This window comes from Ranitomeya variabilis, chromosome 7, assembly GCF_051348905.1.
Source record: "Ranitomeya variabilis isolate aRanVar5 chromosome 7, aRanVar5.hap1, whole genome shotgun sequence".
Classification (NCBI taxonomy): domain Eukaryota; kingdom Metazoa; phylum Chordata; class Amphibia; order Anura; family Dendrobatidae; genus Ranitomeya; species Ranitomeya variabilis.
This window is the reverse complement of record NC_135238.1, coordinates 49,664,060-49,688,136: the sequence shown is the minus strand read 5'-3', so window position 1 is coordinate 49,688,136 and position 24,077 is coordinate 49,664,060. Positions and strand designations below refer to the sequence as shown.

The 24,077-nt window shown below is 45.4% G+C and overlaps 1 protein-coding gene across 1 annotated transcript; it reads left to right on the top strand.

Annotated features, from left to right (window-relative positions):
• The first annotated feature begins 4,511 nt into the window (after positions 1-4,511).
• On the top strand, positions 4,512-24,077 carry KDELR2 (KDEL endoplasmic reticulum protein retention receptor 2). The gene is made up of 5 exons (XM_077275039.1): positions 4,512-4,849; positions 12,300-12,400; positions 16,185-16,343; positions 17,597-17,849; positions 22,855-24,077. Exons 1-5 carry the CDS (start codon positions 4,759-4,761, stop codon positions 22,887-22,889), a joined length of 639 nt encoding a protein of 212 aa, XP_077131154.1. The 5' UTR covers positions 4,512-4,758; the 3' UTR covers positions 22,890-24,077.

The window sequence follows — 24,077 nt, the reverse complement described above, 5'->3', positions numbered from 1 at the left end:
GCATAACAGAAATCACAGTTCAAAACAGATACCAGTAGGAATGAGGGCCCTGCTCGCAAGCTTACAAACTATGAGGAAAAGGGGAGACACGAGAGGTGGATGTATATATAGTATAATACACTCCTCATAGTCCTCCATATAGAATAATAAACTCCTCAGCCCTCGATATAGTATAATGCACTCCTTAGTCCTTCATAATACACTCCTCATAGTCCTCCATTGTTGTGAATTAGACTTTTTTTGGCTCCCTCTAGTGGTTACTAGTGATATGACTCTCGGATTTCCTTCCCTCTGTTTGCACCCAGCTGGGTCGTTACTTCAGGGGTGTTGCTATATAAACCTCCTGGAACCTTAGTCTAGTGCCTGGCATCGGTGTTATCAGACACATTCTGTTTGCTCCTGTTTGCTGGTCCTGGTTCGTGCTAAATTAAGCTAAGTCTTGCTTCTTTGTTTTTTGGGTTATTTGTTTGCTATCATTTTTGACCAGCTTGTACTAAATGTGATTCCTGACCTTGCTGGAAGCTCTAGGGGGCTGGTGTTCTCCCCCCGGGCCGTTAGACGGTTCGGGGGTTCTTGAATTTCCAGTGTGGATATTTTTGATAGGATTTTTTGCTGACCATATAAGTTATCTTTCTATATTCTGCTGTTAGCTAGTGGGCCTCTCTTTGCTAAATTCCTAGCTCATTCTTATGTTTGTCTTTTCCTCTTACCTCACCGTTATTATTTGTGGGGGGCTTCTATCCAACTTTTTGGGGTATTTCCTCTGGAGGCAAGAAAGGTCTTTCTTTTCCCTTCTAGGGGTAGCTAGCTCTCCGGCTGGCGCGAGACGTCTAGGATCAACGTAGGAACGTTCCCCGGCTGCTGGTATTTGTGGTGCTAGGATTAGTTATATGGTCAGCCCAGTTACCACTGCCCTATGAGCTGGTTTTCTGTATTTACTGACTTAGCATTATTCCTGAGACCCTCTGCCATTGGGGTCATAACATCCATATTGTATAATAGTTGAAGAAAAGAGAACTTGAGGGCACTACAGAAATATTAAAGGGGATCACTGACCACACACAGTGTAAGTGACCTATGAAAAGCAGACAAAAGCAGTGTGTATAATGGTCACCATCACCCATATAAATTTAACTAAAAAAAAAAAAATTAACACCACAAAATAGGTATAGCAAATGTTATTCAATACAAAAAAGAATCCAAACAAGGACAATTGTTTAAAAACAATTCAAAAAGCCAAACATTGGCCATGCAATATTGTGTAATACACCCCCGCCATAGTCCTCCATGTAGTATAATGCACTTCCCATAGTATAATGCACCCCATAGTTTTTCATATAGTATAATGCATTCCCCATAGTCTTCAATACAGTATAACGCAGGTCCCATATAGTACATATTGTATAATGCACTCCCCATAGTCCAATAGAGTAGATTGCAGCCCCCATCTAGTAAAATACACCCCATAGCCCCCCTCAGAGTATAATGCAGCTAACCCATAGAGTATAATGCACCCACGCCAAAGAGTATAATACAGCCACCCCTCAGAATATAATGCAGCCACCTCTCAGAGTATAATGAAGCCCCCTCATAGAGTATATTGTAGCCCCCTGATAGAGTATATTGCAGCCCCACATACAGTATAATGCAGCCCCTCATAGAGTACAATGCAGCAACACCATAGAGTTTAATGCAGCCCCCTCAGAGTACAATGTAGCCACCCCATAGTGTATAATGCAGCCACCCCATAGAGTATAATACAGCCACCACTCAGAGTATAATGCAGCCACCTCTCAGAGTATAATGCAGCCACCTCATACAGTATAACACAGCCCCCTCATACAGTATAATGCAGCCCCCTCATAGAGTACATTGCAGCCCCCTCATAGAGTATATTTCATCCCCCTCATACAGTATAATGCAGCCACCCCATAGAGTTTAATGCAGCCACTCCATAGAGTATAATACAGCCACCCCTCAGAGTATAATGCAGCCACCTCTAAGAGTATAATGCAGCCCCCTCATAGAGTATATTTCAGCCCCCTCACACAGTATAATGCAGCCACCCCATAGAGTTTAATGCAGCCTCCTCAGAGTATGATGTAGCCACCCCATAGAATATAATGCAGCCCCCATCATCGAATATAGAAGATTTCATTTGTGGATAAAAAAGTTAAGTTTTCTACAAAAAAATTGATGTCAGCGTTGCAGTTTCAAGAGGTGGCGTCAGAAAAATTTAAAAAGGAAGTTTTGTTGGGTTGCATGGATGGTTCTTTTTCAGCATTTCCCCTCAAAAATGTTAGGGTATCACCATTGGGGTTTGTGCCAAAGAAGGAGCCACATACATTTCGTCCGATTCCTCACTTATACCTTTCAAAGGGCATGTTGGTGAATGATGGCATAGAGTTGTGTTCAGTAGTTTACACTTCATTTGATGCAGTAATTCAGTGGGTACGGTTATTAGCAAAAGGGGCACTGTTAGTGAAAACTGATATTGAGGCTGCGTTCAGACTGTTACTGGTGCATGCTGATAGTATACACCATTTGGCCTTTCTTGGGAAGGGAGATTCATTGTTGTGGGCTTTGGTTCAGCTGTTGGGCAAGCAACTGGGAGTTTCAAGGGAGGAGGCCATTTTCCGTTGGATCGGTAATTGGGGGATGGTTTGGAGTACATTTCTTACTGAATTTCACCGGTTTTTGAGGTTAGATCAAGCCCTGGATGTACTAGTGCTACACATTGGGGGCAATGATTTTTGAAGGAGGCCAGTGAGAGAGATAAGGGATGTCAAATTTGATCTCCTAAGGTTATGGGCAATGTTTCCTAAAGTAATCACTGGTTGGACATTATCCTGAGAAAGGTCTGGCGGGGGGCAAGATCTGTTGAGAGGATCAACAAAGCAAGGATAAAACTTAATAGAGCGGTGGGTCATCTTATGGCAAGGAATGGGGCAGTCGCGATGAGACACGTGGATTGAAATCAGGGGAAGGTGAATTTTGGAGGCGGGATGGGGTGCATCTTAATGCGGTAGGGCTAGATATGTGGTGTCCGACTCATACAGGAGGGCATTAAGCTTGGTTTGAAACTATGGAGGGAACATAAATGTTTGAGGGCTACAAAACATTTATGTGGATGGCAAAAGGGGGAAGGGGACACATATGGTTCTGGATCCCCCAAGTGGACTCAATTAAATGTTGGCGGATAGTGGAACTCCCGTCTTAAGGCTGGAAGGGCCGGCGTAGGTGGGCTATGGTCGGGAAAACCAAAACTAGGTTGTTTATCAGGCGCCTCTGAGGCGAACAAAGTATTGCAGCTTCTAGCCCCCCATGGAGACTACTGAAGCATGCAAAAAGTAAAAAAAAGTTTTAAAATAAAAAAAATATAAAAAGTTTGAATCACCCCTCTTTTGCCCCATTCAAAGTGAAACAATAAAAAATAAATAAATCAAACCTACACGTATTTGATATGGCCGCGTTCAGAATCCCCCGATCTATCAACATAAATACAAAATTAATCCGATTGCTAAATGGCGTAACAAAAAAAAATTACGTTTTTTTGGTCGCCGCTACATTGCAATAAAATGCAATAGCGGGCGATCAAAAGGACGTATCTGCACCAAGATGGTATCATTGCAAACATCAGCTCGGCACGCAAAAAATAAACCCTCACCCGACCCCAGATCACGAAAAATGGAGACGCTACGGGTATCGGAAAATGGCGCAATTTATTTATTTTTTAAACAAATTTTGGATTTTTCTTTTCACCACTTAAATAACAAGGAACCTAGACATGTTAGGTGTCTGTGAACTCGTAATGACCTGGAGAATCATAATGGCAGGTCAGTGTTAGCATTTAATGAACCTAGCAAAACAACAAAACCAAAAGACAACTGTGGGATTGCACTTTTTTGTATTTTCACTGCACTTGGAAATGTTTTTCCGTTTTCTAGTACACGACATGGTACAACCAATGGTGTCGTTGAAAAGTACAACTCGTCCTGCAAAAAACAAGCCCTCACATGGCCGTAGTGACGGAAAAGTAAAGTTATGGCTCCGGGAAGGAGGGGAGCGAAAAATGGAAAGGCAAAAATGGGCTGAGACTTGAAGGGGTTAAAATCTATTGTAGTAGTTACTGGTCCATTGCGGTCATAAGAAAAGCCCAATGTAACACACTTTATTTTCCTCTCAGTATTGCCAAAAAATATGAGTATGAAAATAACAAAAAAATGTAATCCTCACCTGTGGTAAAAAAAAATAATTCTGTGAATATCCAAAAGTGAAAAAATGTGCAGAAAATAAAAAAAAAAATGCCTAAAAAAGACATAATAAATTGTCACGGGGGATGCAAAGGCTCCGGGACTGCGGCAGGTGACAGGAGGGAGCGCGGACATTGCGCCAGGGACGGTTCTAGAAGTCCAGGAGAGACACGTGACTAAAAAAAAAAGTTGCAAAAAGACGAGGAACATTCCACCACACGCTGCCTTTAAGGGGCGGGGCTTGGTGGCGGGCCAGTTGATAAAGGGGCGTGCGAGCGGGAGGGGGCGTGGTCACACGTCACCCTTGCCTCAGCGCTGTTCCCAGCGTGCTCTGCGCTCGCTGCAGTTAGGCCACGTCCCCGGGCCACGTAGCTCGGCGCTCGCCATTTTAACGGATTGAAGTCAGCGGCTGCAGCGGCACAGCTCGTCTCCGCGGTCCCCGGGTCACCTCTTGCCCACGCTTCTCCCCCGCCCGGTCACCGTACACCCCTTATCTCCCGGCACAATGAACGTCTTCAGGCTAACCGGGGACTTGTCCCATTTGGCAGCCATCATCATCCTGCTGCTGAAGATCTGGAAGACCCGGTCCTGTGCCGGTAAGTGATGGCAGAGCCTGGGGCGGGAGGTGCAGGCCGTGACCCCTGCAGCGCCCCCAGCACACACCAGGCCTCTGCCGGGACTGCAGGGGAAACATTTTATATCATTTTTATACTTAATTTTACCATTTTTCTCCCCCAAATTTTTTGCAACTTGCACCAAATTCCATCATCTCCAGTGGTGCTGCAGGTGGTGTATGGGCAAAGGGCAGTGTCGGCAGAACTTTCTGTAGGGGACATTACAGAATGGAGGGCCCTGGCAGTGCTGGTCACGGCTTATATCTCCGGCCTCGCTGGTGCCCGGGGCGAGAGGACGACGCACCGAAAATTATTCTGCAATTTGGAGTCAGTATTAAAAGTCCTCGGAGTCGTCATATTGTGACATCACCCCTGATTTATGTGAGATGGGTGCCATGCCCTGTCACATGGGTACGGTGAGATGGGCGCCGTGCCCTGTCACATGGGTACGGTGAGATGGGCGCCGTGCCCTGTCACATGGGTACGGTGAGATGGGCGCCGTGCCCTGTCACATGGGTACGGTGAGATGGGCGCCGTGCCCTGTCACATGGGTACGGTGAGATGGGCGCCGTGCCCTGTCACATGGGTACGGTGAGATGGGCGCCGTGCCCTGTCACATGGGTACGGTGAGATGGGCGCCGTGCCCTGTCACATGGGTACGGTGAGATGGGCGCCGTGCCCTGTCACATGGGTACGGTGAGATGGGCGCCGTGCCCTGTCACATGGGTACGGTGAGATGGGCGCCGTGCCCTGTCACATGGGTACGGTGAGATGGGCGCCGTGCCCTGTCACATGGGTACGGTGAGATGGGCGCCGTGCCCTGTCACATGGGTACGGTGAGATGGGCGCCGTGCCCTGTCACATGGGTACGGTGAGATGGGCGCCGTGCCCTGTCACATGGGTACGGTGAGATGGGCGCCGTGCCCTGTCACGCGGGTACGGTGAGATGGGCGCCGTGCCCTGTCACGCGGGTACGGTGAGATGGGTGCCGTGCCCTGTCACGCGGGCACGGTGAGATGGGTGCCGTGCCCTGTCACGCGGGCACGGTGAGATGGGCGCCATGCCCGTTCATTTCAGCAATGGTCCTTGTCTCCAGGCTGGTCCTGAGGATGCCACCTCCTCTACATGACTTTGGTTTGGACAGATCTGATAAGGCCTGTAGCTGCTGGCTTTGGAATTCTTCACAGTGAGATGTCAGGCTTGTCCCTGTCTGAGCACCATGATTGATCCCGCAGGTCAGAGGTTAATAACTTATCTTGCCATAAGAGCAACATTCAGCTTTTGTGCCTCCTTGGAGATTATAATTCTCCGATTGTCCCCTTACAAAGTAATAATGCTGCAAATGCCCCTAATAGAATACTCACCTCTGTGTCCCATGATAAAGTAATAAAGCCACAACTGCCTTTTTATATAAAGTAGTAATGCCCAGATTGCCCCTTGTATAACCCCCTTTATAAAGTAGTAATACCCCTAGTGCCCCCTTATAGATCCCCAAGTTCCCCCTTATAAAGTAGTCATGCCTGGGTTCCCCCTTATGGAAAAAAAAAAAGCCTCTCCCTCATGCCCAATAGTACAGTAGTAATGTCCTGAGTGCTGAATACAAAGTAATAAAGCTCAAAGTTCCCTCTTTCAAAGTATTATTATATTGAGGCCCCCCCCTTTAAAAAAAAAAAAAAAAAAAGCAATAATGCCCCCGAGTTCTATAACAAGTTGTGATGCCACTTGAGTGACCTCTTCAAATAGTAATAATGTCCCTTAGGTGCCGGCTAAACAAGTATCAGTGTCCTGAGTGCCTCTTTGATGCCCTCCTCGTACAGTAGTAGTGGCCCCCATGCACTCTCCCAGCAGGCAGCCGCACATCAGGGGTTGTGCCACTGGTCGCGTCCCCCGCTATGATTAGTAGATGTCGTTCTTTCCATCGGTGCAGGTGGACAGTATTCACCTCCTGTGCTGGGAGTCAATGAATCAGAGCTCGCACTAGATGATAGGCTCTGACACGGACTGTGTGTGACACGGACTGTGTGTGGGTCTGACGTGGCAGCCCGCTGTAAGGCGTGGTGAGACCATACATCCTGAGATCCCGTTATTACATGTTGGCTTTTAACCCCTTCTTTCCCACAGCTGACTTGAATAGTTTTCGGAGCTCTTCTACAGCCCCCATCACTAGTACCTGAAATCCTCCCAGATTTCTGCCAGACAGCGTGTGACTGTATTAGTTTTGAGCCTTGGGGCTGTTAGCGAGGAGGATGCGGCCACATCATCACCTCCGTTATTGGCTAAGCATAGAGGATTACCTGCAGCAGAGTCGGCACAGCGCGGGGTCTCATCCTCTGTGGGGTCTCATCCTCTGTGGGGTCTCATCCTCTGTGGGGTCTCATCCTCTGTGGGGTCTCATCCTGTCCGGAGCAGCAGAGTCCTCAGTTCATTGATCATTTCACACATTTTTCTTAGGTTTATTGTATCTAGTGCATTTACTAATTCATTACATTTTAAGAGATTTACATTTTTCCCCCCGGACAACACTTTGAACACAATTCTTTTTGCAGTTGTATGATCTATTTCCTTTGTGGAGCTGCATTTATCCGCACGTGTAGAAAACCTTCAAAATTGACATTTCTCCTTTTGTATAAAGATGACCCCAGTGGATGTGCGTTGTTATTCTGCTGGAATGAAAATAAAATAGTTTCTTAGTCGTGCCTGTTCCTAGTAAAGTTGTGACATCCCCTACATAGTCATTCCCTATACAATATCCAACACTGCCCGGTTCTGGACCCGTCGCCCGGTTCTGGACCCGTCGCCCGGTTCTGGACCCGTCGCCCGGTTCTGGACCCGTCGCCCGGTTCTGGACCCGTCGCCCGGTTCTGGACCCGTCGCCCGGTTCTGGACCCGTCGCCCAGTTCTGGACCCGTCGCCCAGTTCTGGACCCGTCGCCTTTTGTAAATTAATTTTTGTTCCTTGCTTCTGTATTGGGTGGATTTTCATTGTACCACTTCTTGAAAGTTGGGTTGCAACCCCTTTGCCAAGGTAATAGCCTCACCCGAGCCTTTGTGTCAGAGAGGGACGAACAGCCCCCTACCACTTAAAGAAGCACTCCACCAAAACTTATTGCGTAATCTCGCTGATCCCCCCCATCTTTCCCAATTTCCACCAACGCTTTTTTCCTCTTGTGGATCACGTGACTTAAATTCCGGATCACCCTGGGGTCTACATGTGAGGCAGAAGTCTCTCTTACAATGTAATTCTATGGAGAATCAGAACAAGGCATTGTAAATGGAACATGGCGGGGGATCGGCTGTGGCCGCTACTGCTTTGAGGTCCAGGATAAGTCCCATTGGGCCAAGCAGCGAAGATGGTAGTCATCACTTTTGCAGTAGACTTTATAGATTTTTTTTTTCTCCAGTGGGCTAATAATTGTGGAATGAGCTATCTAATCAAAACGGCGAAACGCCCGACTGTCGAGACAAATGTTTGTCAGGTGCAACTATTTATAAACTGGTTTAAAAATCATCTATATCGGCAGCTCATGGCTCTGTGTAACTAGGGGATGTTCTGTGCACAGACCTGTGTGATCGGCCTGGGGCCGCCAGTTTGCAGAGGCATGTTTGACGGCCTGGATTCTACCATGTAAACCTGGCTTTAAGGTGGCCATACACCTTAGATGACTGTGGAATATTTGTTTGACTGAGACATAATCTTCCCTGTACATGCATGCATACTCTGCACAATTGAGCATGCATGTGTTCTAGTTGGGCTGCCGGTCTTTATAGAAGTGATGCGTTTGCTCCATAATTCGTGTAATGTCTATGACCACCTTTTTGTGGGGACTATTTTTTTCTTAAAGGGAATCTACCACTAGATTTTTTTTCTATGTAATCTGAAAGCAGCACGATCTAGGAGCTAAGAGCCTGATACCAGTGATGTATCACTTACTGATCTGCTTTGTGCCGTTTTGATAAAATCATCAGTTCTCTGAATGCTGAGCTCTATATAACCCCGCTCACACCACTGATTGGCAGCGTTTTTTGTCAGTGTGCACAGTAAGCTGCCAATCATTGGTGGGGGCGGGGTTATACAGAGTAGGAGGACTACATGGCAGGAGACAACTAGTCCTGTAGTGATAATCCTCTGCTGTTAAAACACTGATTTTATTGAACCAGGAACACACAGCTTAGTAAGTTTTATACATCTCTGAAATCAGGGTCGTTGCCCCTACATCATGCTGCTCTCAAACTACATAGAAAAAACCTGCTGACCGATTCCCTTTAATAGATTTCCTAGGAGGGTAGATGCAGTAGGCCAGTGTCCATTGGTTTTGTTCCCAGTTGTTGGTGACAGAATGGCCATGTGTGCAGTTATGAGATCTGGAAAGTGCTGAGCGCTCCCTTCCCTTGTATACAGTATATAGTGAGCAGAGCACTTCATATATTGCTTTTCTGCTCTCTATACATGTCCTCCTCCGTGCCTGCGGGCTGTATCTCGGAGAGGAGCTAACAACGCTTGTTTTCTGCTGCTGGATGTTGTTGGCTGCAGTCGTGTTACATATTTACAGAAAATGTGCGGGGTAATTATACTCCTATGTGCTGCCAAAATAATCCAGAATCGGCCATTTATACTTAACCTGCGAAAAATCGATGATGTGATGAAACTTTTCTATGTGCCGAAGCAGCAAGGTTTTTTTTATTTTTTATCTAAGGTAACATTTTTCCTTTTGGAGAGTGACGAGCCAGGCCTGGCATGTCAGTAAGGAGACCTATAGGCCATGCATGCTCCTCTGGGAATTAAAGGGCACCTGTCACCCCGTTTTTTGAAGATGAGCTAAAAATAGCGTTAAATAGGGGCAGAGCTGGGCGTTACATTAGTGTCTTTTGTGTGCCTTTATTACCCACCTAAGCTGCCGAAATACCTTTGTGAAGTTGCCGTTTTCTGGTGTCACTCATGCTGGTCTGGTCATATGGGCGTGGTGACGGCGCTGTTTCTCCCCCAGAATCCTGCTCATCATTCCGTTGGTGGCGTAGTGGTGTGCGCATGTCCAACAGAGAATATCCACTGCCCAGGAGATTCAAAACAGCGCGGTCTTCGCTATTCGCCGTTTACCGGTGGGCGCGGCCATCTTTCCTGTGGCCGCGCGTGCGCAGATGGAGCGCTCTGCTGCCCGGGGCTTCAGGAAAATGGCCGCGGGATTCCGCGCGTGCGCAGATGGAGATCGCGGCGGCCATTTTCCTGAAGCCCCGGGCAGCAGAGCGATCCATCTGCGCACGCGCGGCCACAGGAAAGATGGCCGCGCCCACCGGTAAACGGCGAATAGCGAAGACCGCGCTGTTTTGAATCTCCTGGGCAGTGGATTTTCGCTTTGGACATGCGCACACCACTACGCCACCAACGGAATGATGAGCAGGTTTCTGGGGGAGAAACAGCGCTGTCACCACACCCATAGGACCAGACCAGCGTGAGTGACCGCAGAAAACGGCGACTTTACAAAGGTATTTCGGCAGCTTAGGTAGGTTATAAAGGCACACAAAGACACTAATGTAACGCCCAGCTCTGCCCCTATTTAACACTATTTTTAGCTCATCTTCAAAAAACGAGGTGACAGGTGCCCTTTAAATATGCAATAGCCTCTTCAGAGAGGAAGAGGCCTAGGATTCTAGCACCACCTATTGGAAGTAGAAATCCTAAAAGTCCATTTTGACCCTTTAACGAGCCTTGCAATATACCTTGGGATAACAGCCAAAGCAGAATCTCCGTTTGCACCCAGTACAAAACTCGTTATTTTTTTGGTTATTGCCCACACAGTCTCAAGGAAAAGAACATCCTGGTTCAAAATGTCATTGTATGATCTGATTAAGGGAGTTTAACATCTGCAGGGGTTGTGCTGGGAATCTCAGCTTTGCAGAAAAATAGGATATCCACCCTTAGGGCAGATGAGCATATTTGCTGTCCAAGTCAATGAGAAACATCAGACTGCACTTGGATGACATCTTAGTGCAGTCTGATTTTCATGGCCTCACAGAATGGAGTCACTTTATTCTCGATCTTCTCCTCATCTGATCGCTCTCTGAGAAGTGTCATTTGCTTAATTGTCCCAATTCTCTTGAATGAGAGAATCTACAATCATCTGGACCTGCAGGGTAGGTATAGAAGTACCAGTTGCATTGACTTTTTAGTTTTAATACCAATTGGTCCATTTTTCACCAATGAGGATAATAAAGGATTTTGATGTCTGATGTATCGTTCAAATGAGAATTTTTTTTTTGTTAAATAAAATAATTTATTTTATTTATTTTTAATATCCTAAAAAAAAAAAAAAATAATAATCTTGCAGTTCTCACACTGGCCACTGGGGGTTATTTAGACTTTGGCCTCCTGCTGTTTTGGGAAATCCTCATGTAAATCAGCAGCAAGGAACAGACTCTGACCCTGTCCAAGGGTGAATGGAGGGGGAGCAGGGTTGTCTGCCACTGCCTGTTGTGACTGGTGGATCCGGTGTTATCAGCTGGGTATAGAGGTGTCACCTGTCACTGTAGTCCTGCCTCCGCTGGTAATGAGACTTCTGGAAAATCGTCAGTAAAGAAAAGGAAGAACAATTCTAAAATATCCTCAGAAGCCAGCGGGAACATTGCAAGATTTCTAATAGAGATAATGATGTGAGACATGAAGAAAAAAAATACTATTAATGTGAAAAACTTAATTTAAAGTCATTTTCTGATGATACTTTCCCTTTAGAGTTCTTCATAAATGGGTATAGTTGGATAATTAAGTAGGTTTTCAAATTTACCGCATATGCACTTTTAGCCGTTCTTAAGATATTCACTTTTGTATACAGCTGGTTGCCTTGGAGACAGACCATCCCTGTTGTCTAGCAGCAGTTGTTCCAACATGCACAGGGCTTGCCCTTTTGTAGTTAGCGTGTAAGCAGTGCCGACAATATGGTGGGACTGTGGGAGCGCATTGTTGCCTCCTGATTCCAGACAGTTTCAGTGCTGTGCTTACAAGATGGATGGCAGCGGTGGTCGGTCTCCAGAGCAATGAGCTGCAAAGAAAACAAGTGTAGACAGTAGGTAGTGATAGTATAGGGCAGCACGGTGGCTCAGTGGTTAGCACTGTAGCTTTTTAGCGTTGGGGTCCTGGGTTTAAATCCCACCAAGGACAACACCTGCAGGTGCTAATTGAGTGTTTTCAGCGTTCTTGAATAACATGTTCGCGTCCCCGCTGCTGCATGTCTTGCCGCTGTTTGACAGCCGCAATACATGCAGGCGTGGGGATTCGATCATATTTTTTAGCACCTGAGCATGCTCAGATAACACCTTCTCCCAGCACGTTTGCTCATCACTAGTTGTAATCTCTATTCTAGCATTATAATCCCAGGTTATATAATGAAAGGGACAGGAGTAAATTGGACTTTTTTCTTATTGCAATGTCTTGTCATTTGCAGGCATTTCTGGGAAGAGTCAGCTTCTCTTTGCAATGGTGTTCACTACCCGATACCTGGATCTTTTCACATCCTTCATTTCATTTTACAACACTTCTATGAAGGTAAGATGATGGCTTCCAGTGTAATGGCACAGATGCTGCGAGGGGGCTGCGTTCTTCACCTCGGTGGTCTCCCAACACCTGTTGCAATATCATGATCTGACAGTCTCGGATAGCCTGCCCATGCTGAGAGTTGTAGTCCTGCAGACTTTTAGTGAGCATCCAGGTGAGCAGGTTCTGTCTGCAGTTCTCCAACCACAAGTAGAGAGCAGCTGGTACAATAGTGGATGTTATCTTAATGGCAGCTGGCATTATATCAGCCCGCACGTGTGGTCACAGCCTTCGACCACGAGGGTACGTCCCAAGGGATGGGAATGCTTTGGATTTTCTCTCCAGGTTTGCAGACATCCTATATCTTCTGTTGTATGCAGCAAGGTGGGTAAGATTTGTGGCCCAGATTGACTTCAAAATCATCAGCAAAATATATTGTACTGCAGAAAGTTTCCTGCAATCCCTCCTGCATGGAACGCCATACATCTGCCAATATGGACTTAATAGGGCTGGTTTATGAGGTCAGAAGACCTCCGGACATGGGTCTGCACTCGGACCAGGAGTGTCGGACGGGTGACACTAGCCCGAGGGTTTATCACATCGATATCTGTCCTGTATGATCTGTCGCCGGCTGCTTTCTCCCGGTCCTGTAATGAGCGTCGTTCTGATCTGGAATCTGCGCTTGTAGGGATATTGCCACAGGAGGCGGAATAAAATGTGGTTTTTTTTTTTGTTTTTTTTTCCACCAACATTTGAGGCGCTGTCTTCTCTAATATTTTGTAGGGATATTGCAGTCATTAGCCATCCCCTGCTCTTGATGGCATTTCGATAAGCCCTGTTGGTCATCCATTTTATATAAAAAAAAAGCAAAGAAAAAAGCCCTAAAGATTAGATTATGTATGTTACAATAGACGTCATCACGCAGAGTGGCGTTCTCCAGTAAAGGGGTTGTGTCTAGGCTTGCAGCTCAAATCTGCAGTCACTCTTGTAAATCCTTACAGTGCGCAGGATTCTCTGAAAGCGGGCGGTCACGTGACGTCACGTGACTGTAAGTATGTGATTTGCGTACTTACGGACACATTCCGACTAGTCTTGTCAGGCCTCATTCAATGCTCGTGTTGAGCGAGGCCACGAAGTCTAGTCTGCATGTGACGAGATGTATGCTTATCGCATAGTTGCAGTCATTCATTCGCCCGCTGCTGGCAGTGGTGAATTCTTGACAGCGTATACTCTGCGTGTTGAGGATTCACAAGTCTATAATCATAGTGACTGCAGCCTTGAACCCCAAGCCTTGACGGGCCCTTTAAGACTATGTATTAAAGGGTCGTTCAGGGTGAAATGAAAAGTCTGTAGTTGCTTTATATGAGTGACTGCAGCCTGCCAAATCTTGACACTGTGCGGTTCGCTCACTCCCAAATTTCTTGTTTGTCCTGTGTGAGGGGAGAGGGACGTCAGATGACCACATGTATGGGATTTGTGGGATTTGCATGCTACCAGTCATGTGCCGATTAGTATCATCTGGCTTTTCTCTGTAGAAAAGAATTGAGAGAAACCAGCTACGTCTAGTCTGTGTATGACCGCAATTATGAAGATCGCATACCTGATGTAACCTGACCACACCCACTTGGAAAACACAGCGGAATTGTGACTGTGTGCTCATCACACACTACCGCAATTCTGCAGTCATATAGTGATGGCAGACTTACCATTTCTATCTGGACAACCCCTTTAATAAACTGGCCTTATTGCTACCCAATCTAATGAATGGCCTGTCCTTAGCCGCTCACTTCAGCGTTGTGAGGTGTGTTTTCACATACCTGCCAGGATGCATGCTGTGGTACAGAATAGGACATGTGGCCACTGTGGGTTGCAGCGTCATCGGCATCACTCACATCTTTATGCAGAAGTGAGAGCAGATGGACAACCCAATTAAGTTCTCATGCAGGCGGCCATCTTAGGCTCAGTTTGGCTTCTGTGTTGCGGCAGCAGGTCCTGGATCTACGGTCAGAATTGTCACCCAATGTGACAGCATTATAGTTAGTGTCTGTAGACTTGCTGTGTGGCCAGGGCGAACTTTCATAATATCACTGCTAAAATTCACTGCATAGTAGATGTCTGAATGAGGCCTGCACCAAAATCTGGAGCCAAATTGAGCAAGTATCAGTTAAAGCGGTTGCTTTGGACTTTAATTGATCTAGCCTTTGGATAGGTAATCAATGTGAGATTGCTGAGGACAGACACTTGGCACCCCCACCAATTAACTGATACCTGCTTCGGCAGTGTGGAATACACAGTGTAAGGCCACATTCACACGTTCAGTATTTGGTCAGTTTTTTACCTCAGTATTTGTAAGCCAAACCCAGCAGAGGAACAAATCAGAGGAAAAGTATAATAGTAACACGTCACCACTTCTGTATTTATCACCCACTCCTGGATTTGGCTTACAAATACTGAGGTAAAATACTGACCAGATACTCAACGTGTGAACATGGCCTAATGCCGCAGCTCCATACATCTAGTGGCCGCCTCCAGGTACTGCAGTTTACCCATCTATGTTTGGACCCCACCAATCTGGGTAAGGCCTCTTTCACATATCAGTTTTTTTGCAGTCAGTCACAATTCGTTGGCTCAATGGATCCGTCACAGATTGTGAAAAACTGATGCGATGGATCCGTTTTTTCGACGGATCCGACTAGGCGGGCTGGCTAAAGGATCCTAAAAAAAATCGGAGCATGCTCGGTTAAAAAAACAAAAGAAAACTGAATCCGTCACCGGATTCTGTCATTTGACAGATCTGGCGCCCATAGGCTTCCATTCTAACAAACAATGGACGGGACTGATCAGTCGCTGTCCGTTTTTTTTTTTTTTTTTTTTTTTTGATGGAGACAAATGTTACTTTGTCCGTTGTCTCCGGCCGCCGGATCAACAATTTTCGATGAAACCGGCGAATAACTGATGAAACGTGAGGCCATACGTCGCTAATACAAGTCTGAGAAAAAAAACAGATCCGGCAGCATCAGTCGCTGGATCCTTTTTTTTTCAAAATTCGACAGATTGCGACTAATAACAAAAAAACTGATGTGTGAAAGGGGCCCAAGTCATAAATATGCAGGTCCTGGGCAACTCTTTTCTCTGCTGCAGATCTAGCCGTTCTCTAAATACTGAGCCCTCTATAACCCCACACATCTGATTGGCAGCTTTGTGCCTCTGCAGTGTGAACACAGAAAGCTGCCAATCAGTGCTGGGGGCGGGGTTATACAGAGCTCATGAATATGGAGGACTACCTGGCAGCAGGTTTAGTAGTCCTTTAGTGATAATCTACAGCTGATAAATCGGTGATTATTATTAAAACTACAGTAAGCAGCCCAGTAAGTGATACATCGCTGGAATTGGGGTCCCCGACTCTACATAATACTCTTAGATTAGGTGGCCAAAAACCTGATGACAGATTGCCCTTAAGGATGAATTATGAGATTGTGCATCTTTTTTTTTTTTTTTTCCTACTTTCTAGCAATTGCAAGCACCTAGTAAAATGGAAACGTATAAAGGGATGAAAGACCCCTTTAACAGCGAAGACTAGATTCACATGACCGTAGGAAGGAAACAACCTTGGAGAATTTTTTTTTTTTTAAATAAATATTCCTAGACAACCCTTTCTTGAAGACCTTCTCCACTGGCACTGTAAGATCCTAGGGAAAGCGGTGTTCCGCTCAGGAGAGCGATCCGTAGTTTATTCCAGCTCGGAGCGATATTCCAACGTGTGGTCTCATGTATTATGTATTCTACTGTCTTCCAGCTCATCTATATTGCCTGCGCATATGCAACAGTCTATCTGATCTACATGAAGTTCAAGGCAACATACGATGGAAACCATGACACGTTCCGGGTGGAGTTCCTTGTGGTTCCTGTCGGTGGATTGTCCGTCCTTGTCAATCACGATTTCTCTCCTCTTGAGGTATTGTTAGTTTTATGGTTCTGCAGTAATAGTTTTTTGCACTGATTGTTTCCTCTTCGTTCTTCTAAGCTAATCTTCCTATGGAACTTTGGAAATCTCTCAACACTTGGATTCACTTTTAAGGGGATCTTGTCACATCAGGAAACACTATTTATAACCTGCAGGTATAGGGTTACTTTGCAGGTAAATAGCATTAAAATCATGTCTGGCTCCCCATAGGTGCAGGGAGCGGTTAGTCACCACTCTCTATACAGTAAGTACAGAGGAGCAATAACATCCGCACTCAGACAGACGGCACAGCAGTGTATGTGTCTGGGAGTGATGGCGCCATGCTTGCAGTGCAGGCGCTGTAATGGCTCCCTGCACCGCCCCTATGACTGGGAGTGAGCAGCTGCAGGGAGAATAGAACGTCATGTTCTCCCTGCAGCCGCTGCTCCAGTAAGCCAGCCAAGTAGGATTGTAATGTTTTTACCTTCAGATTAGCTTTATATCGTCAGGTAAACAGTATTTCTGGACGTGCCAGGCTCCTCTTATATCCCCCATGCTGTGTGCTGCAGTCACATTGCAGCTGAAAATCATCTCGTTACGAGCGCTTTTATAGGTAATAACCGCTTAGTTATGCAGCGTAGCTTCCCTCAACATGCAGCCGTTGACTATGAAAGTGCTTAAACTGCACCGCTCAACGTAGCAGCATAGTTTTGGCTGCAACATGCGATATCTTATTTCCGTTAATAGATGGATACTTAGTAAAAATACTCATTATTTTCATGGTAAATACTTTCCTATGTATACATTTTATCATTCGTATTTGTATTTTCACAAGATTTTTCTGCTGTCTCCTCCTTTTTTGTGATCTACGATACTTTTGTGGCGTATCTATACTGACTTTTATAGTACAAATGTATCAACCAGCAAAATTCAAGCCAGATCTTCTAACAATTAGTGAATCCCCCTCTCCCACAAAAGACGTCATGCAGTAAATATAGCGAGTATGCCGCCATACGTTATAATTTGTGCCGTTCTGCAGTTCTATTACTTCAGTGCATCAAAAAATAAACCTTTTTGCAAGGCGTCTTGGATACCGTTTTGTGTATACAGCCCCTAGCTGAGCCATGTGACTCCATGGAAACAGCAAACAAACTCCTGCAATCAATCAGGTGTTGCGTTACGCCCTTTTACCTAATAATAAAGTTGCATTTGAATTAAAACATTTAACTGTTGTTGATGATATTAAGTTTTGTGTCGCCTTGTAGATCCTATGGACCTTTTCCATTTATCTGGAGTCGGTGGCCATCCTGCCCCAACTCTTCATGATCAGCAAAACAGGTGAAGCGGAGACAATCACTACTCACTACCTGTTCTTCTTGGGCTTGTATCGTGCCTTGTATCTCTTCAACTGGATCTGGCGCTATTCCTTCGAAGGCTTCTTTGACTTGATTGCCATAGTGGCAGGTGTGGTCCAAACCATCCTGTACTGCGACTTCTTCTACTTGTATGTTACGAAAGGTGAGGACACTTCTCTTGCATGTAAGCTTCATTCTGGCCCGGAGTCTGGCAATCATTTACAGACTTAGAACTAACTTTCTTTGTTAATACTGCAGTTGCCATTCGTGGTACTGTGTATATCAATAATAGCAGAGACTATTTAAAGGTAGTTTCCAACACCGGAGTACTCTCGTCTTAGTCATCCCTGAGGCTATGTGCACACGTCCGGAATTGCCACGGAAATTTCGGCGGCAATTCCGGAACTCCCTGCCGCAGGAAAAACGCATGCGTTTTCCTGCTAAACACTAGCGTTTTACAAGCGTAATTAGCTTGCAGAATGCTAGCGTTTTACAAGCGATCTGTAGGATCGCTTGAAAAACTGATTGACAGGTTGGTCACACTTGCCAAACATAGTGTTTCACAAGTGTGACCAACTTTTTACTATTGATGCTGCCTATGCAGCATCGATAGTAAAAAGATCTAATGTTAAAATTTATAAAAAAAAATATAAAAAAACATTATTATTATTGCGCCATTTATTCCATGGCGCTTTACATGTGAGGAGGGGTATACATTATAAAAACAGGTACAATAATCTTGAACAAGTCCTCTCTCCTCCTGTACCAGTTATGACTTGTATTGTTTAAGATTATTGTACTTGTTTTTATTATGTATACCCCTCCTCACATGTAAAGCGCCATGGAGTAAATGGCGCTATTACAATAAATAATAATAACAATACAAGTCGCAACTGGTACAGGAGGAGAGAGGACCCTGCCCGCGAGGGCTCACAATCTACAAGGGATGGGAGAGAATACAGTAGGTGAGGATAGAGCTGGTCATGCAGCGGTTTGGTCGATCGGTGGTTACTGCAGGTTGTAGGCTTGTCGGAAGAGGTGGGTCTTCAGGTTCTTTTTGAAGGTTTCGATGGTAGGTGAGAGTCTGATGTGTTGTGATAGAGAGTTCCAGAGTAGGGGTGAAATCTTGTATACAATTGTGGGAAGAGGAGATAAGAGGGGAGTAGAGAAGGAGATCTTGTGAGGATCGGGGGTTGCGTGCAGGTAAGTACCGGGAGACTAGGTCACAGATGTATGGAGGAGACAGGTTGTGGATGGCTTTGTACGTCATGGTTAGGCTTTTGTACTGGAGTCTCTGGGTAATGGGGAGCCAGTGCAGGGATTGACAGAGGGGAGAGGCCGGGGAATAGCGGGGGGACAGGTGGATTAGTCGGGCAGCTGAGTTTAGAATAGATTGGAGGGGTGCGAGAGTGTTAGAGGGGAGGCCACAGAGCAGGAGGTTACAGTAGTCGAGGTGGGAGATGATGAGGGCATGGACTAGGGTTTTTGCAGATTCTTGGTTTAGGAATGTACGGATCCGTGAAATATTTTTGAGTTAAAGGCGGCAGGAAGTGTAAAGGGCTTGGATATGTGGTTTGAAGGAGAGATCAGTGTCAAGGATTACACAGAGGCAGCGAGCTTGTGGGACTGGGGAGAGTGGGCAGCCATGTACTGTAATGGATGGGTTCGTTGGGGGGGGGGGGGTCGCGTGAGATGGGGGAAAGATGATGAATTCTGTTTTGTCCATGTTAAGTTTTAGAAATCTAGCGGAGAAGGATGAAATAGTGGACAGACAGTGAGGGATTCTGGTTAGTAGGGAGGTGATATCTGGTCCAGAGATGTAGATCTGTGTATCAGCATAGAGATGATACTGAAAGCCATGAGATTCTATGAGCTGTCCCAGGCCAAAGGTGTAAATGGAAAAGAGCAGGGGCCCAAGGACTGAACCTTGCAGGACTCCGATATAGATAGGGGGCGAGGTGAGGAGGTGGTGTGTGAGTGGGAGACGCTGAATGTCCGGTCAGTTAGGTATGACGAGATCCAGGATAGGGCCAAGTCTGTGATGCCAAAGGATGAGAGGGTCTGTAGTAATAGGAATGGTCCACTGTGTCAAAGGCAGAGGACAGGTCCAGGAGGAGGAGGATAGAGTAGTGTCGCTTGCTCTTGGCGGTTAATAGGTCATTGATGACCTCAGTTAGCGCAGTTTCAGTGGAGTGGTGTGACCGGAAGCCAGATTGTAAGCGTTCGAAGAGGGAGCAGGAAGATAGATGGGAGGACAGTTCAAGATGGACGCGTTGTTCCAGTAGTTTTGAGGCATAGGGGAGAAGTGATATAGGGCGATAGCTAGATACAGAGGATGGGTCAAGAGAGGGCTTTTTGAGGATAGGTGTGATGGAGGCATGTTTAAAGCTTGAGGGGAAAACACCTGTTGTTACTGATAGGTTGAAGAGATGGGTTAGGGTTGGGATAAAGACTGTGACGAGGTTTGGGATGAAGTGGGAAGGGATCGGGTCAAGTGCACAGGTGGTGAGAGTAGAGTGGAGAGTCGATCTTCTGTAATGGTGGAGAAGTTGGTTTTGGAGGTGGAGGGCTGGGTAGTTGGGAGGAAGGGCTCTGGGGGTTGTCGACTAAAACTGTCTCTAATGTTCTCAATCTTCTGCTGATATTCTCACCTTCCGGCAGCCGTCCCGCTCTTCGCGATGCTCCGGTCCCAATAATGCCTAGCGGCAATGACCCCAGATGACGTAGCGGTCTCTTGAAACCGCTACGTCATTGCTGCAAAGCAGCATTGGGATTGCGAGGAGCGGGAAGGCTGCCGGGGACGCCGGAAGGTGAGAATATCATGTTTTTTTATTTTAATTCTTTTTTTTTTTTTTTTTTTTACAATTATATGGTTCCCAGGGCTTGGAGGAGAGTCTCCTCTCCTCCACCCTGGGTACCAACCGCACATGATCTGCTTACTTCCCGCATGGTGGGCATAGCCACATGCGGGAAGTAAGTGGATCAATGCATTCCTATGCGTGCGGAATCCCCGCGATTCTGCACAAAGAATGAGCATGCTGCGTTTTTTTCCAGAATGCGATTCCACTGCAGGAAAAAATGCAGCATGTGCACAAAAAAAGCGTAATGCATTCTAATAATAGGATGCTTAATGTATGCGGTTTTTTTCGCAGTTTTATCACGTTTTTATAGCGAAAAATGCGAAAATTCCCGAACATGTGCACATAGCCTGACACTCCTCTTATTGCTGCGTGATCCCCTGCCAGTCTCCTTGGCTCCTTTTCCATTCTGGACAGACATGAGACCACCCTGCAGTAGAGATGGGTGGACACCTGGATGTTCTGGTTCAGCCGAACAGTTACAAAATTTGGGTACCAGAACAGGGCCCGAACATCCAGTGTTTGCCACGCTGTCATGTGCATGACAGCGTGGCAAACGCTGCTTCTGATCGGCAGGTAAAATCACCACCGGTCAGCTAGCCAAGGTTCTCAAAAGACTTACCATGTCCTCTGTGACCAGTGATTGACTTCTGTGGTCAGATGCCTATCCTAGTCTGCCGATGACATGTCGTGGACCTGGGTAGCAGTAGAAGAGGCAGCATGGCGGTGCAGTAAAGGGAGCTTGCTTTTAAATATTTTTTTTTTCAAAATGCACATGAGAAAAATCCCTTTAACATTTGCTTGTCATTTATTCCCTAATATATACTGATACCTACTACCTTGTATGTTCACACTGCATCTTTTTCCACCTTTTTTTTTTTTTTTTTTGAGCAGTTCCACCAAAATAAAAATAAAAAAAATGGCAGAAAAGGCTTTAACCATGATCAAAAGAACGGGCTTATTAATTAGAATGGGGAAATGACGTGCTGTTCATATGTTCAGGCTTTTGAGCCATTTGAAAATGCGTCAGGCTTTGAAAGAAGTTTGTGATTAAAAGACGTTAATCCATTCGGATGGCGCTCAATGCGTTACCATAGTCGATGAGCATGCTAAAAAGAAGGCTGAGCCGCCAATGTCGCCAGGTTTGGCCGAAGGTCTAATGTGTATGGGGCGCCAGTTGACTGATGGTGCGGAGAGATGTCGATCGGGCATGTCTGATTTTGGACTGCTGATCGCATTGTTCTCCCTGAGATAATCCACGAGCCGATGTATCAGTCAGCAGCCTTCTCATTGAGCGCTCAGGAGCGCTCGGCCGAATTGAATGTTCGGGGGAGTTGGCGATCAGACGGACAATATTTAAGCCTAAGGTCATCTAATGTGTATAGCCAGATTTACGACTGTTGGCTATTACTTCTGGCCAGTCAGGAGCTGTGGTCACAAGACTGCAAAGCGACACCGGAGTAAGTATTTTACTACAGGCAGGGAACAGACCTTAGCGATACCACTCTGGCAGTGGAATAAAAATAAAAAAAGACAAAAAAACCCCTCAGAATGGTGTTTTAGTGAACTAATAAGTCGTAAAAGTGCCAGTAAAAATACACATTCTTTAAAAAAAAATATATATATATATATTAAAAATAAATTGTTGGGATTGTTTAATGGTGGAAACTGTGGCGGCAGGTCAATAATCAATTTGCATTTTACTGAACAAAAGTCTAATCTTACCAATGTGTGATTGGTGGGGGTCCAACACCACTGACTGGTCCTGAGCTGCGTAGTCTGGCAGCGCTGGCCGGGCATTTAAGTGGCATATTACTTTTACAGAGGTTTTCTGGGACTTTATTAAAAAAAAAAAAAAAGTGCCTTGGCACAAATAGGCAGGTAATTGCAACTTACCTGCCTGTTGTGCATGGCGCCGTTCTGCTCCTGCCAGTGTTTCAGCTGCCTCTGATGCCATGGGGCAGGACTTCCGAGGTCATTATGATTGACAACCGATTCCCCCAGTTAGGCAGCGGAGAACCGGCTGTCAATCAGAATGACCTCGGAAAGCCCACCCTGTCGAGAGAGCGGAAAAGAAGCCTCCGCTGTGTAGATGTGACGTCGGCAAAGGCTTCTGAATCCCTGGCAGGAGCGGTCACAGTGTGCTGGGCACAACAGGCAGTTACCTGCCTGTTAGTGCTTGGATACATTTTTTTCTTTTGCAAAGTCCCGGATATCCCCTTTAATGTAGAAGGTTGTCTTGCTCATCTCTCTCTATGAAGTCCACTGCGTTAATGTATTACTCACGTTTTGTTTTTCTTCCATTTACAGTACTAAAAGGAAAGAAGTTAAGTTTGCCAGCATAAGTGCCAAAGCTCGGGACCAGCTGCTGTCCTCCACACCGCGTGGACAGAACAATCCATACTATGAGCGAAGGTGTAAGATGCCTGAAGCAGAGTCAGATACACTACTTTTTTATGCAGAACTGCCGTATTTGCTGCCGGAGAGGCCCCGGGACAGAATGCGACGCCAGCCCCTCCAACAGCAAAAGTGGTTTAATTGATGACTCTCGGATACCAGCTGATTTGTTTTACGCATCTTGCCTTCCTTGTTTTTTATTCTGATGTATAAAGATTTTTTTTACATAAAAGGTATGCTGTAATAATAGATCCAGAGCGCAGTTTCAATTCAATAGATGTAAAAAGAAAATGAGAGTTTTTTTTTTTTTTGTGCAGTTTACAATTAGGTTTCAGTGCAAATTTTTGCATTTTTTTTGTTTTTTTTCCTCCCCCAGTAACTAGCTTTTTTTTTTTTCTGAAGAGCCAATGATTTGTAATTTTTTTTTTTTTTTTCGTTTTGATTTCTATAATAGTCTGTTTTTAATAACTCCAATATTTTCCAGTCATTCCACTATAATTTATTTTCTCTCGGGGAGAAACTTTGCATAATTATTATTTTTTTTTAAATCGGTTATCTCAAGAAATGTCTCATTTAATGTGTATTCATGAAATTGGTTCTCAGAATAAAGCGAAATGGGTTTAATTCCCGTTAGAAGAAGAAAAATCACATTTTATACATGTCACAAAGTGTATAGGTTTTTTTTTGTTTTTTGTTTTTTTTTTCAGATTTAATCATCTAAAGGAAGATTGAAAGATCAACTAGAGAAGTGCCATTAAATAATCGATAAGAACCTTTTATACAAAAAAAGGTCACAGATTCCCTAGAAAATGATAGATAGGACATTTTTTTTCCTGGCAGACAATGGCTTTATTGGTGCAAGCACTGAGTTCTGAACCTGTCATGGGTAGAAACATGTTCGGTTTTCATGCCGGTTTCGCACTCTTTAGTAATGCGAGTGGCTTACTTGTGACTCCAGCTCTCCGCATCCCGACAGGTGTCTATGGGTCTGGCCTCTTATTAGCTTCTGAGCCACAACGAAGCCATTTCTGATGCCTCGCTGTTTTCTGGAATCTAACCCTGCAGTACATTCTGTGTTGAAAAGGAAATTGATATGAAATATCAATGGTTTGAAGTAAAAGTATATATGTTCAAAA

What these genes read in the sequence shown, in the direction of transcription:
- KDELR2 (XM_077275039.1), top strand. Translation starts at nt 4,759, where the DNA reads ATGAACGTCTTCAGGCTAACCGGGGACTTGTCCCATTTGGCAGCCATC. An exon ending in GAAGACCCGGTCCTGTGCCG is followed by an intron (nt 4,850 to 12,299) that starts GTAAGTGATGGC and finishes TGTCATTTGCAG; the next exon opens with GCATTTCTGGGAAGAGTCAG. An exon ending in CTACTTGTATGTTACGAAAG is followed by an intron (nt 17,850 to 22,854) that starts GTGAGGACACTT and finishes TTCCATTTACAG; the next exon opens with TACTAAAAGGAAAGAAGTTA.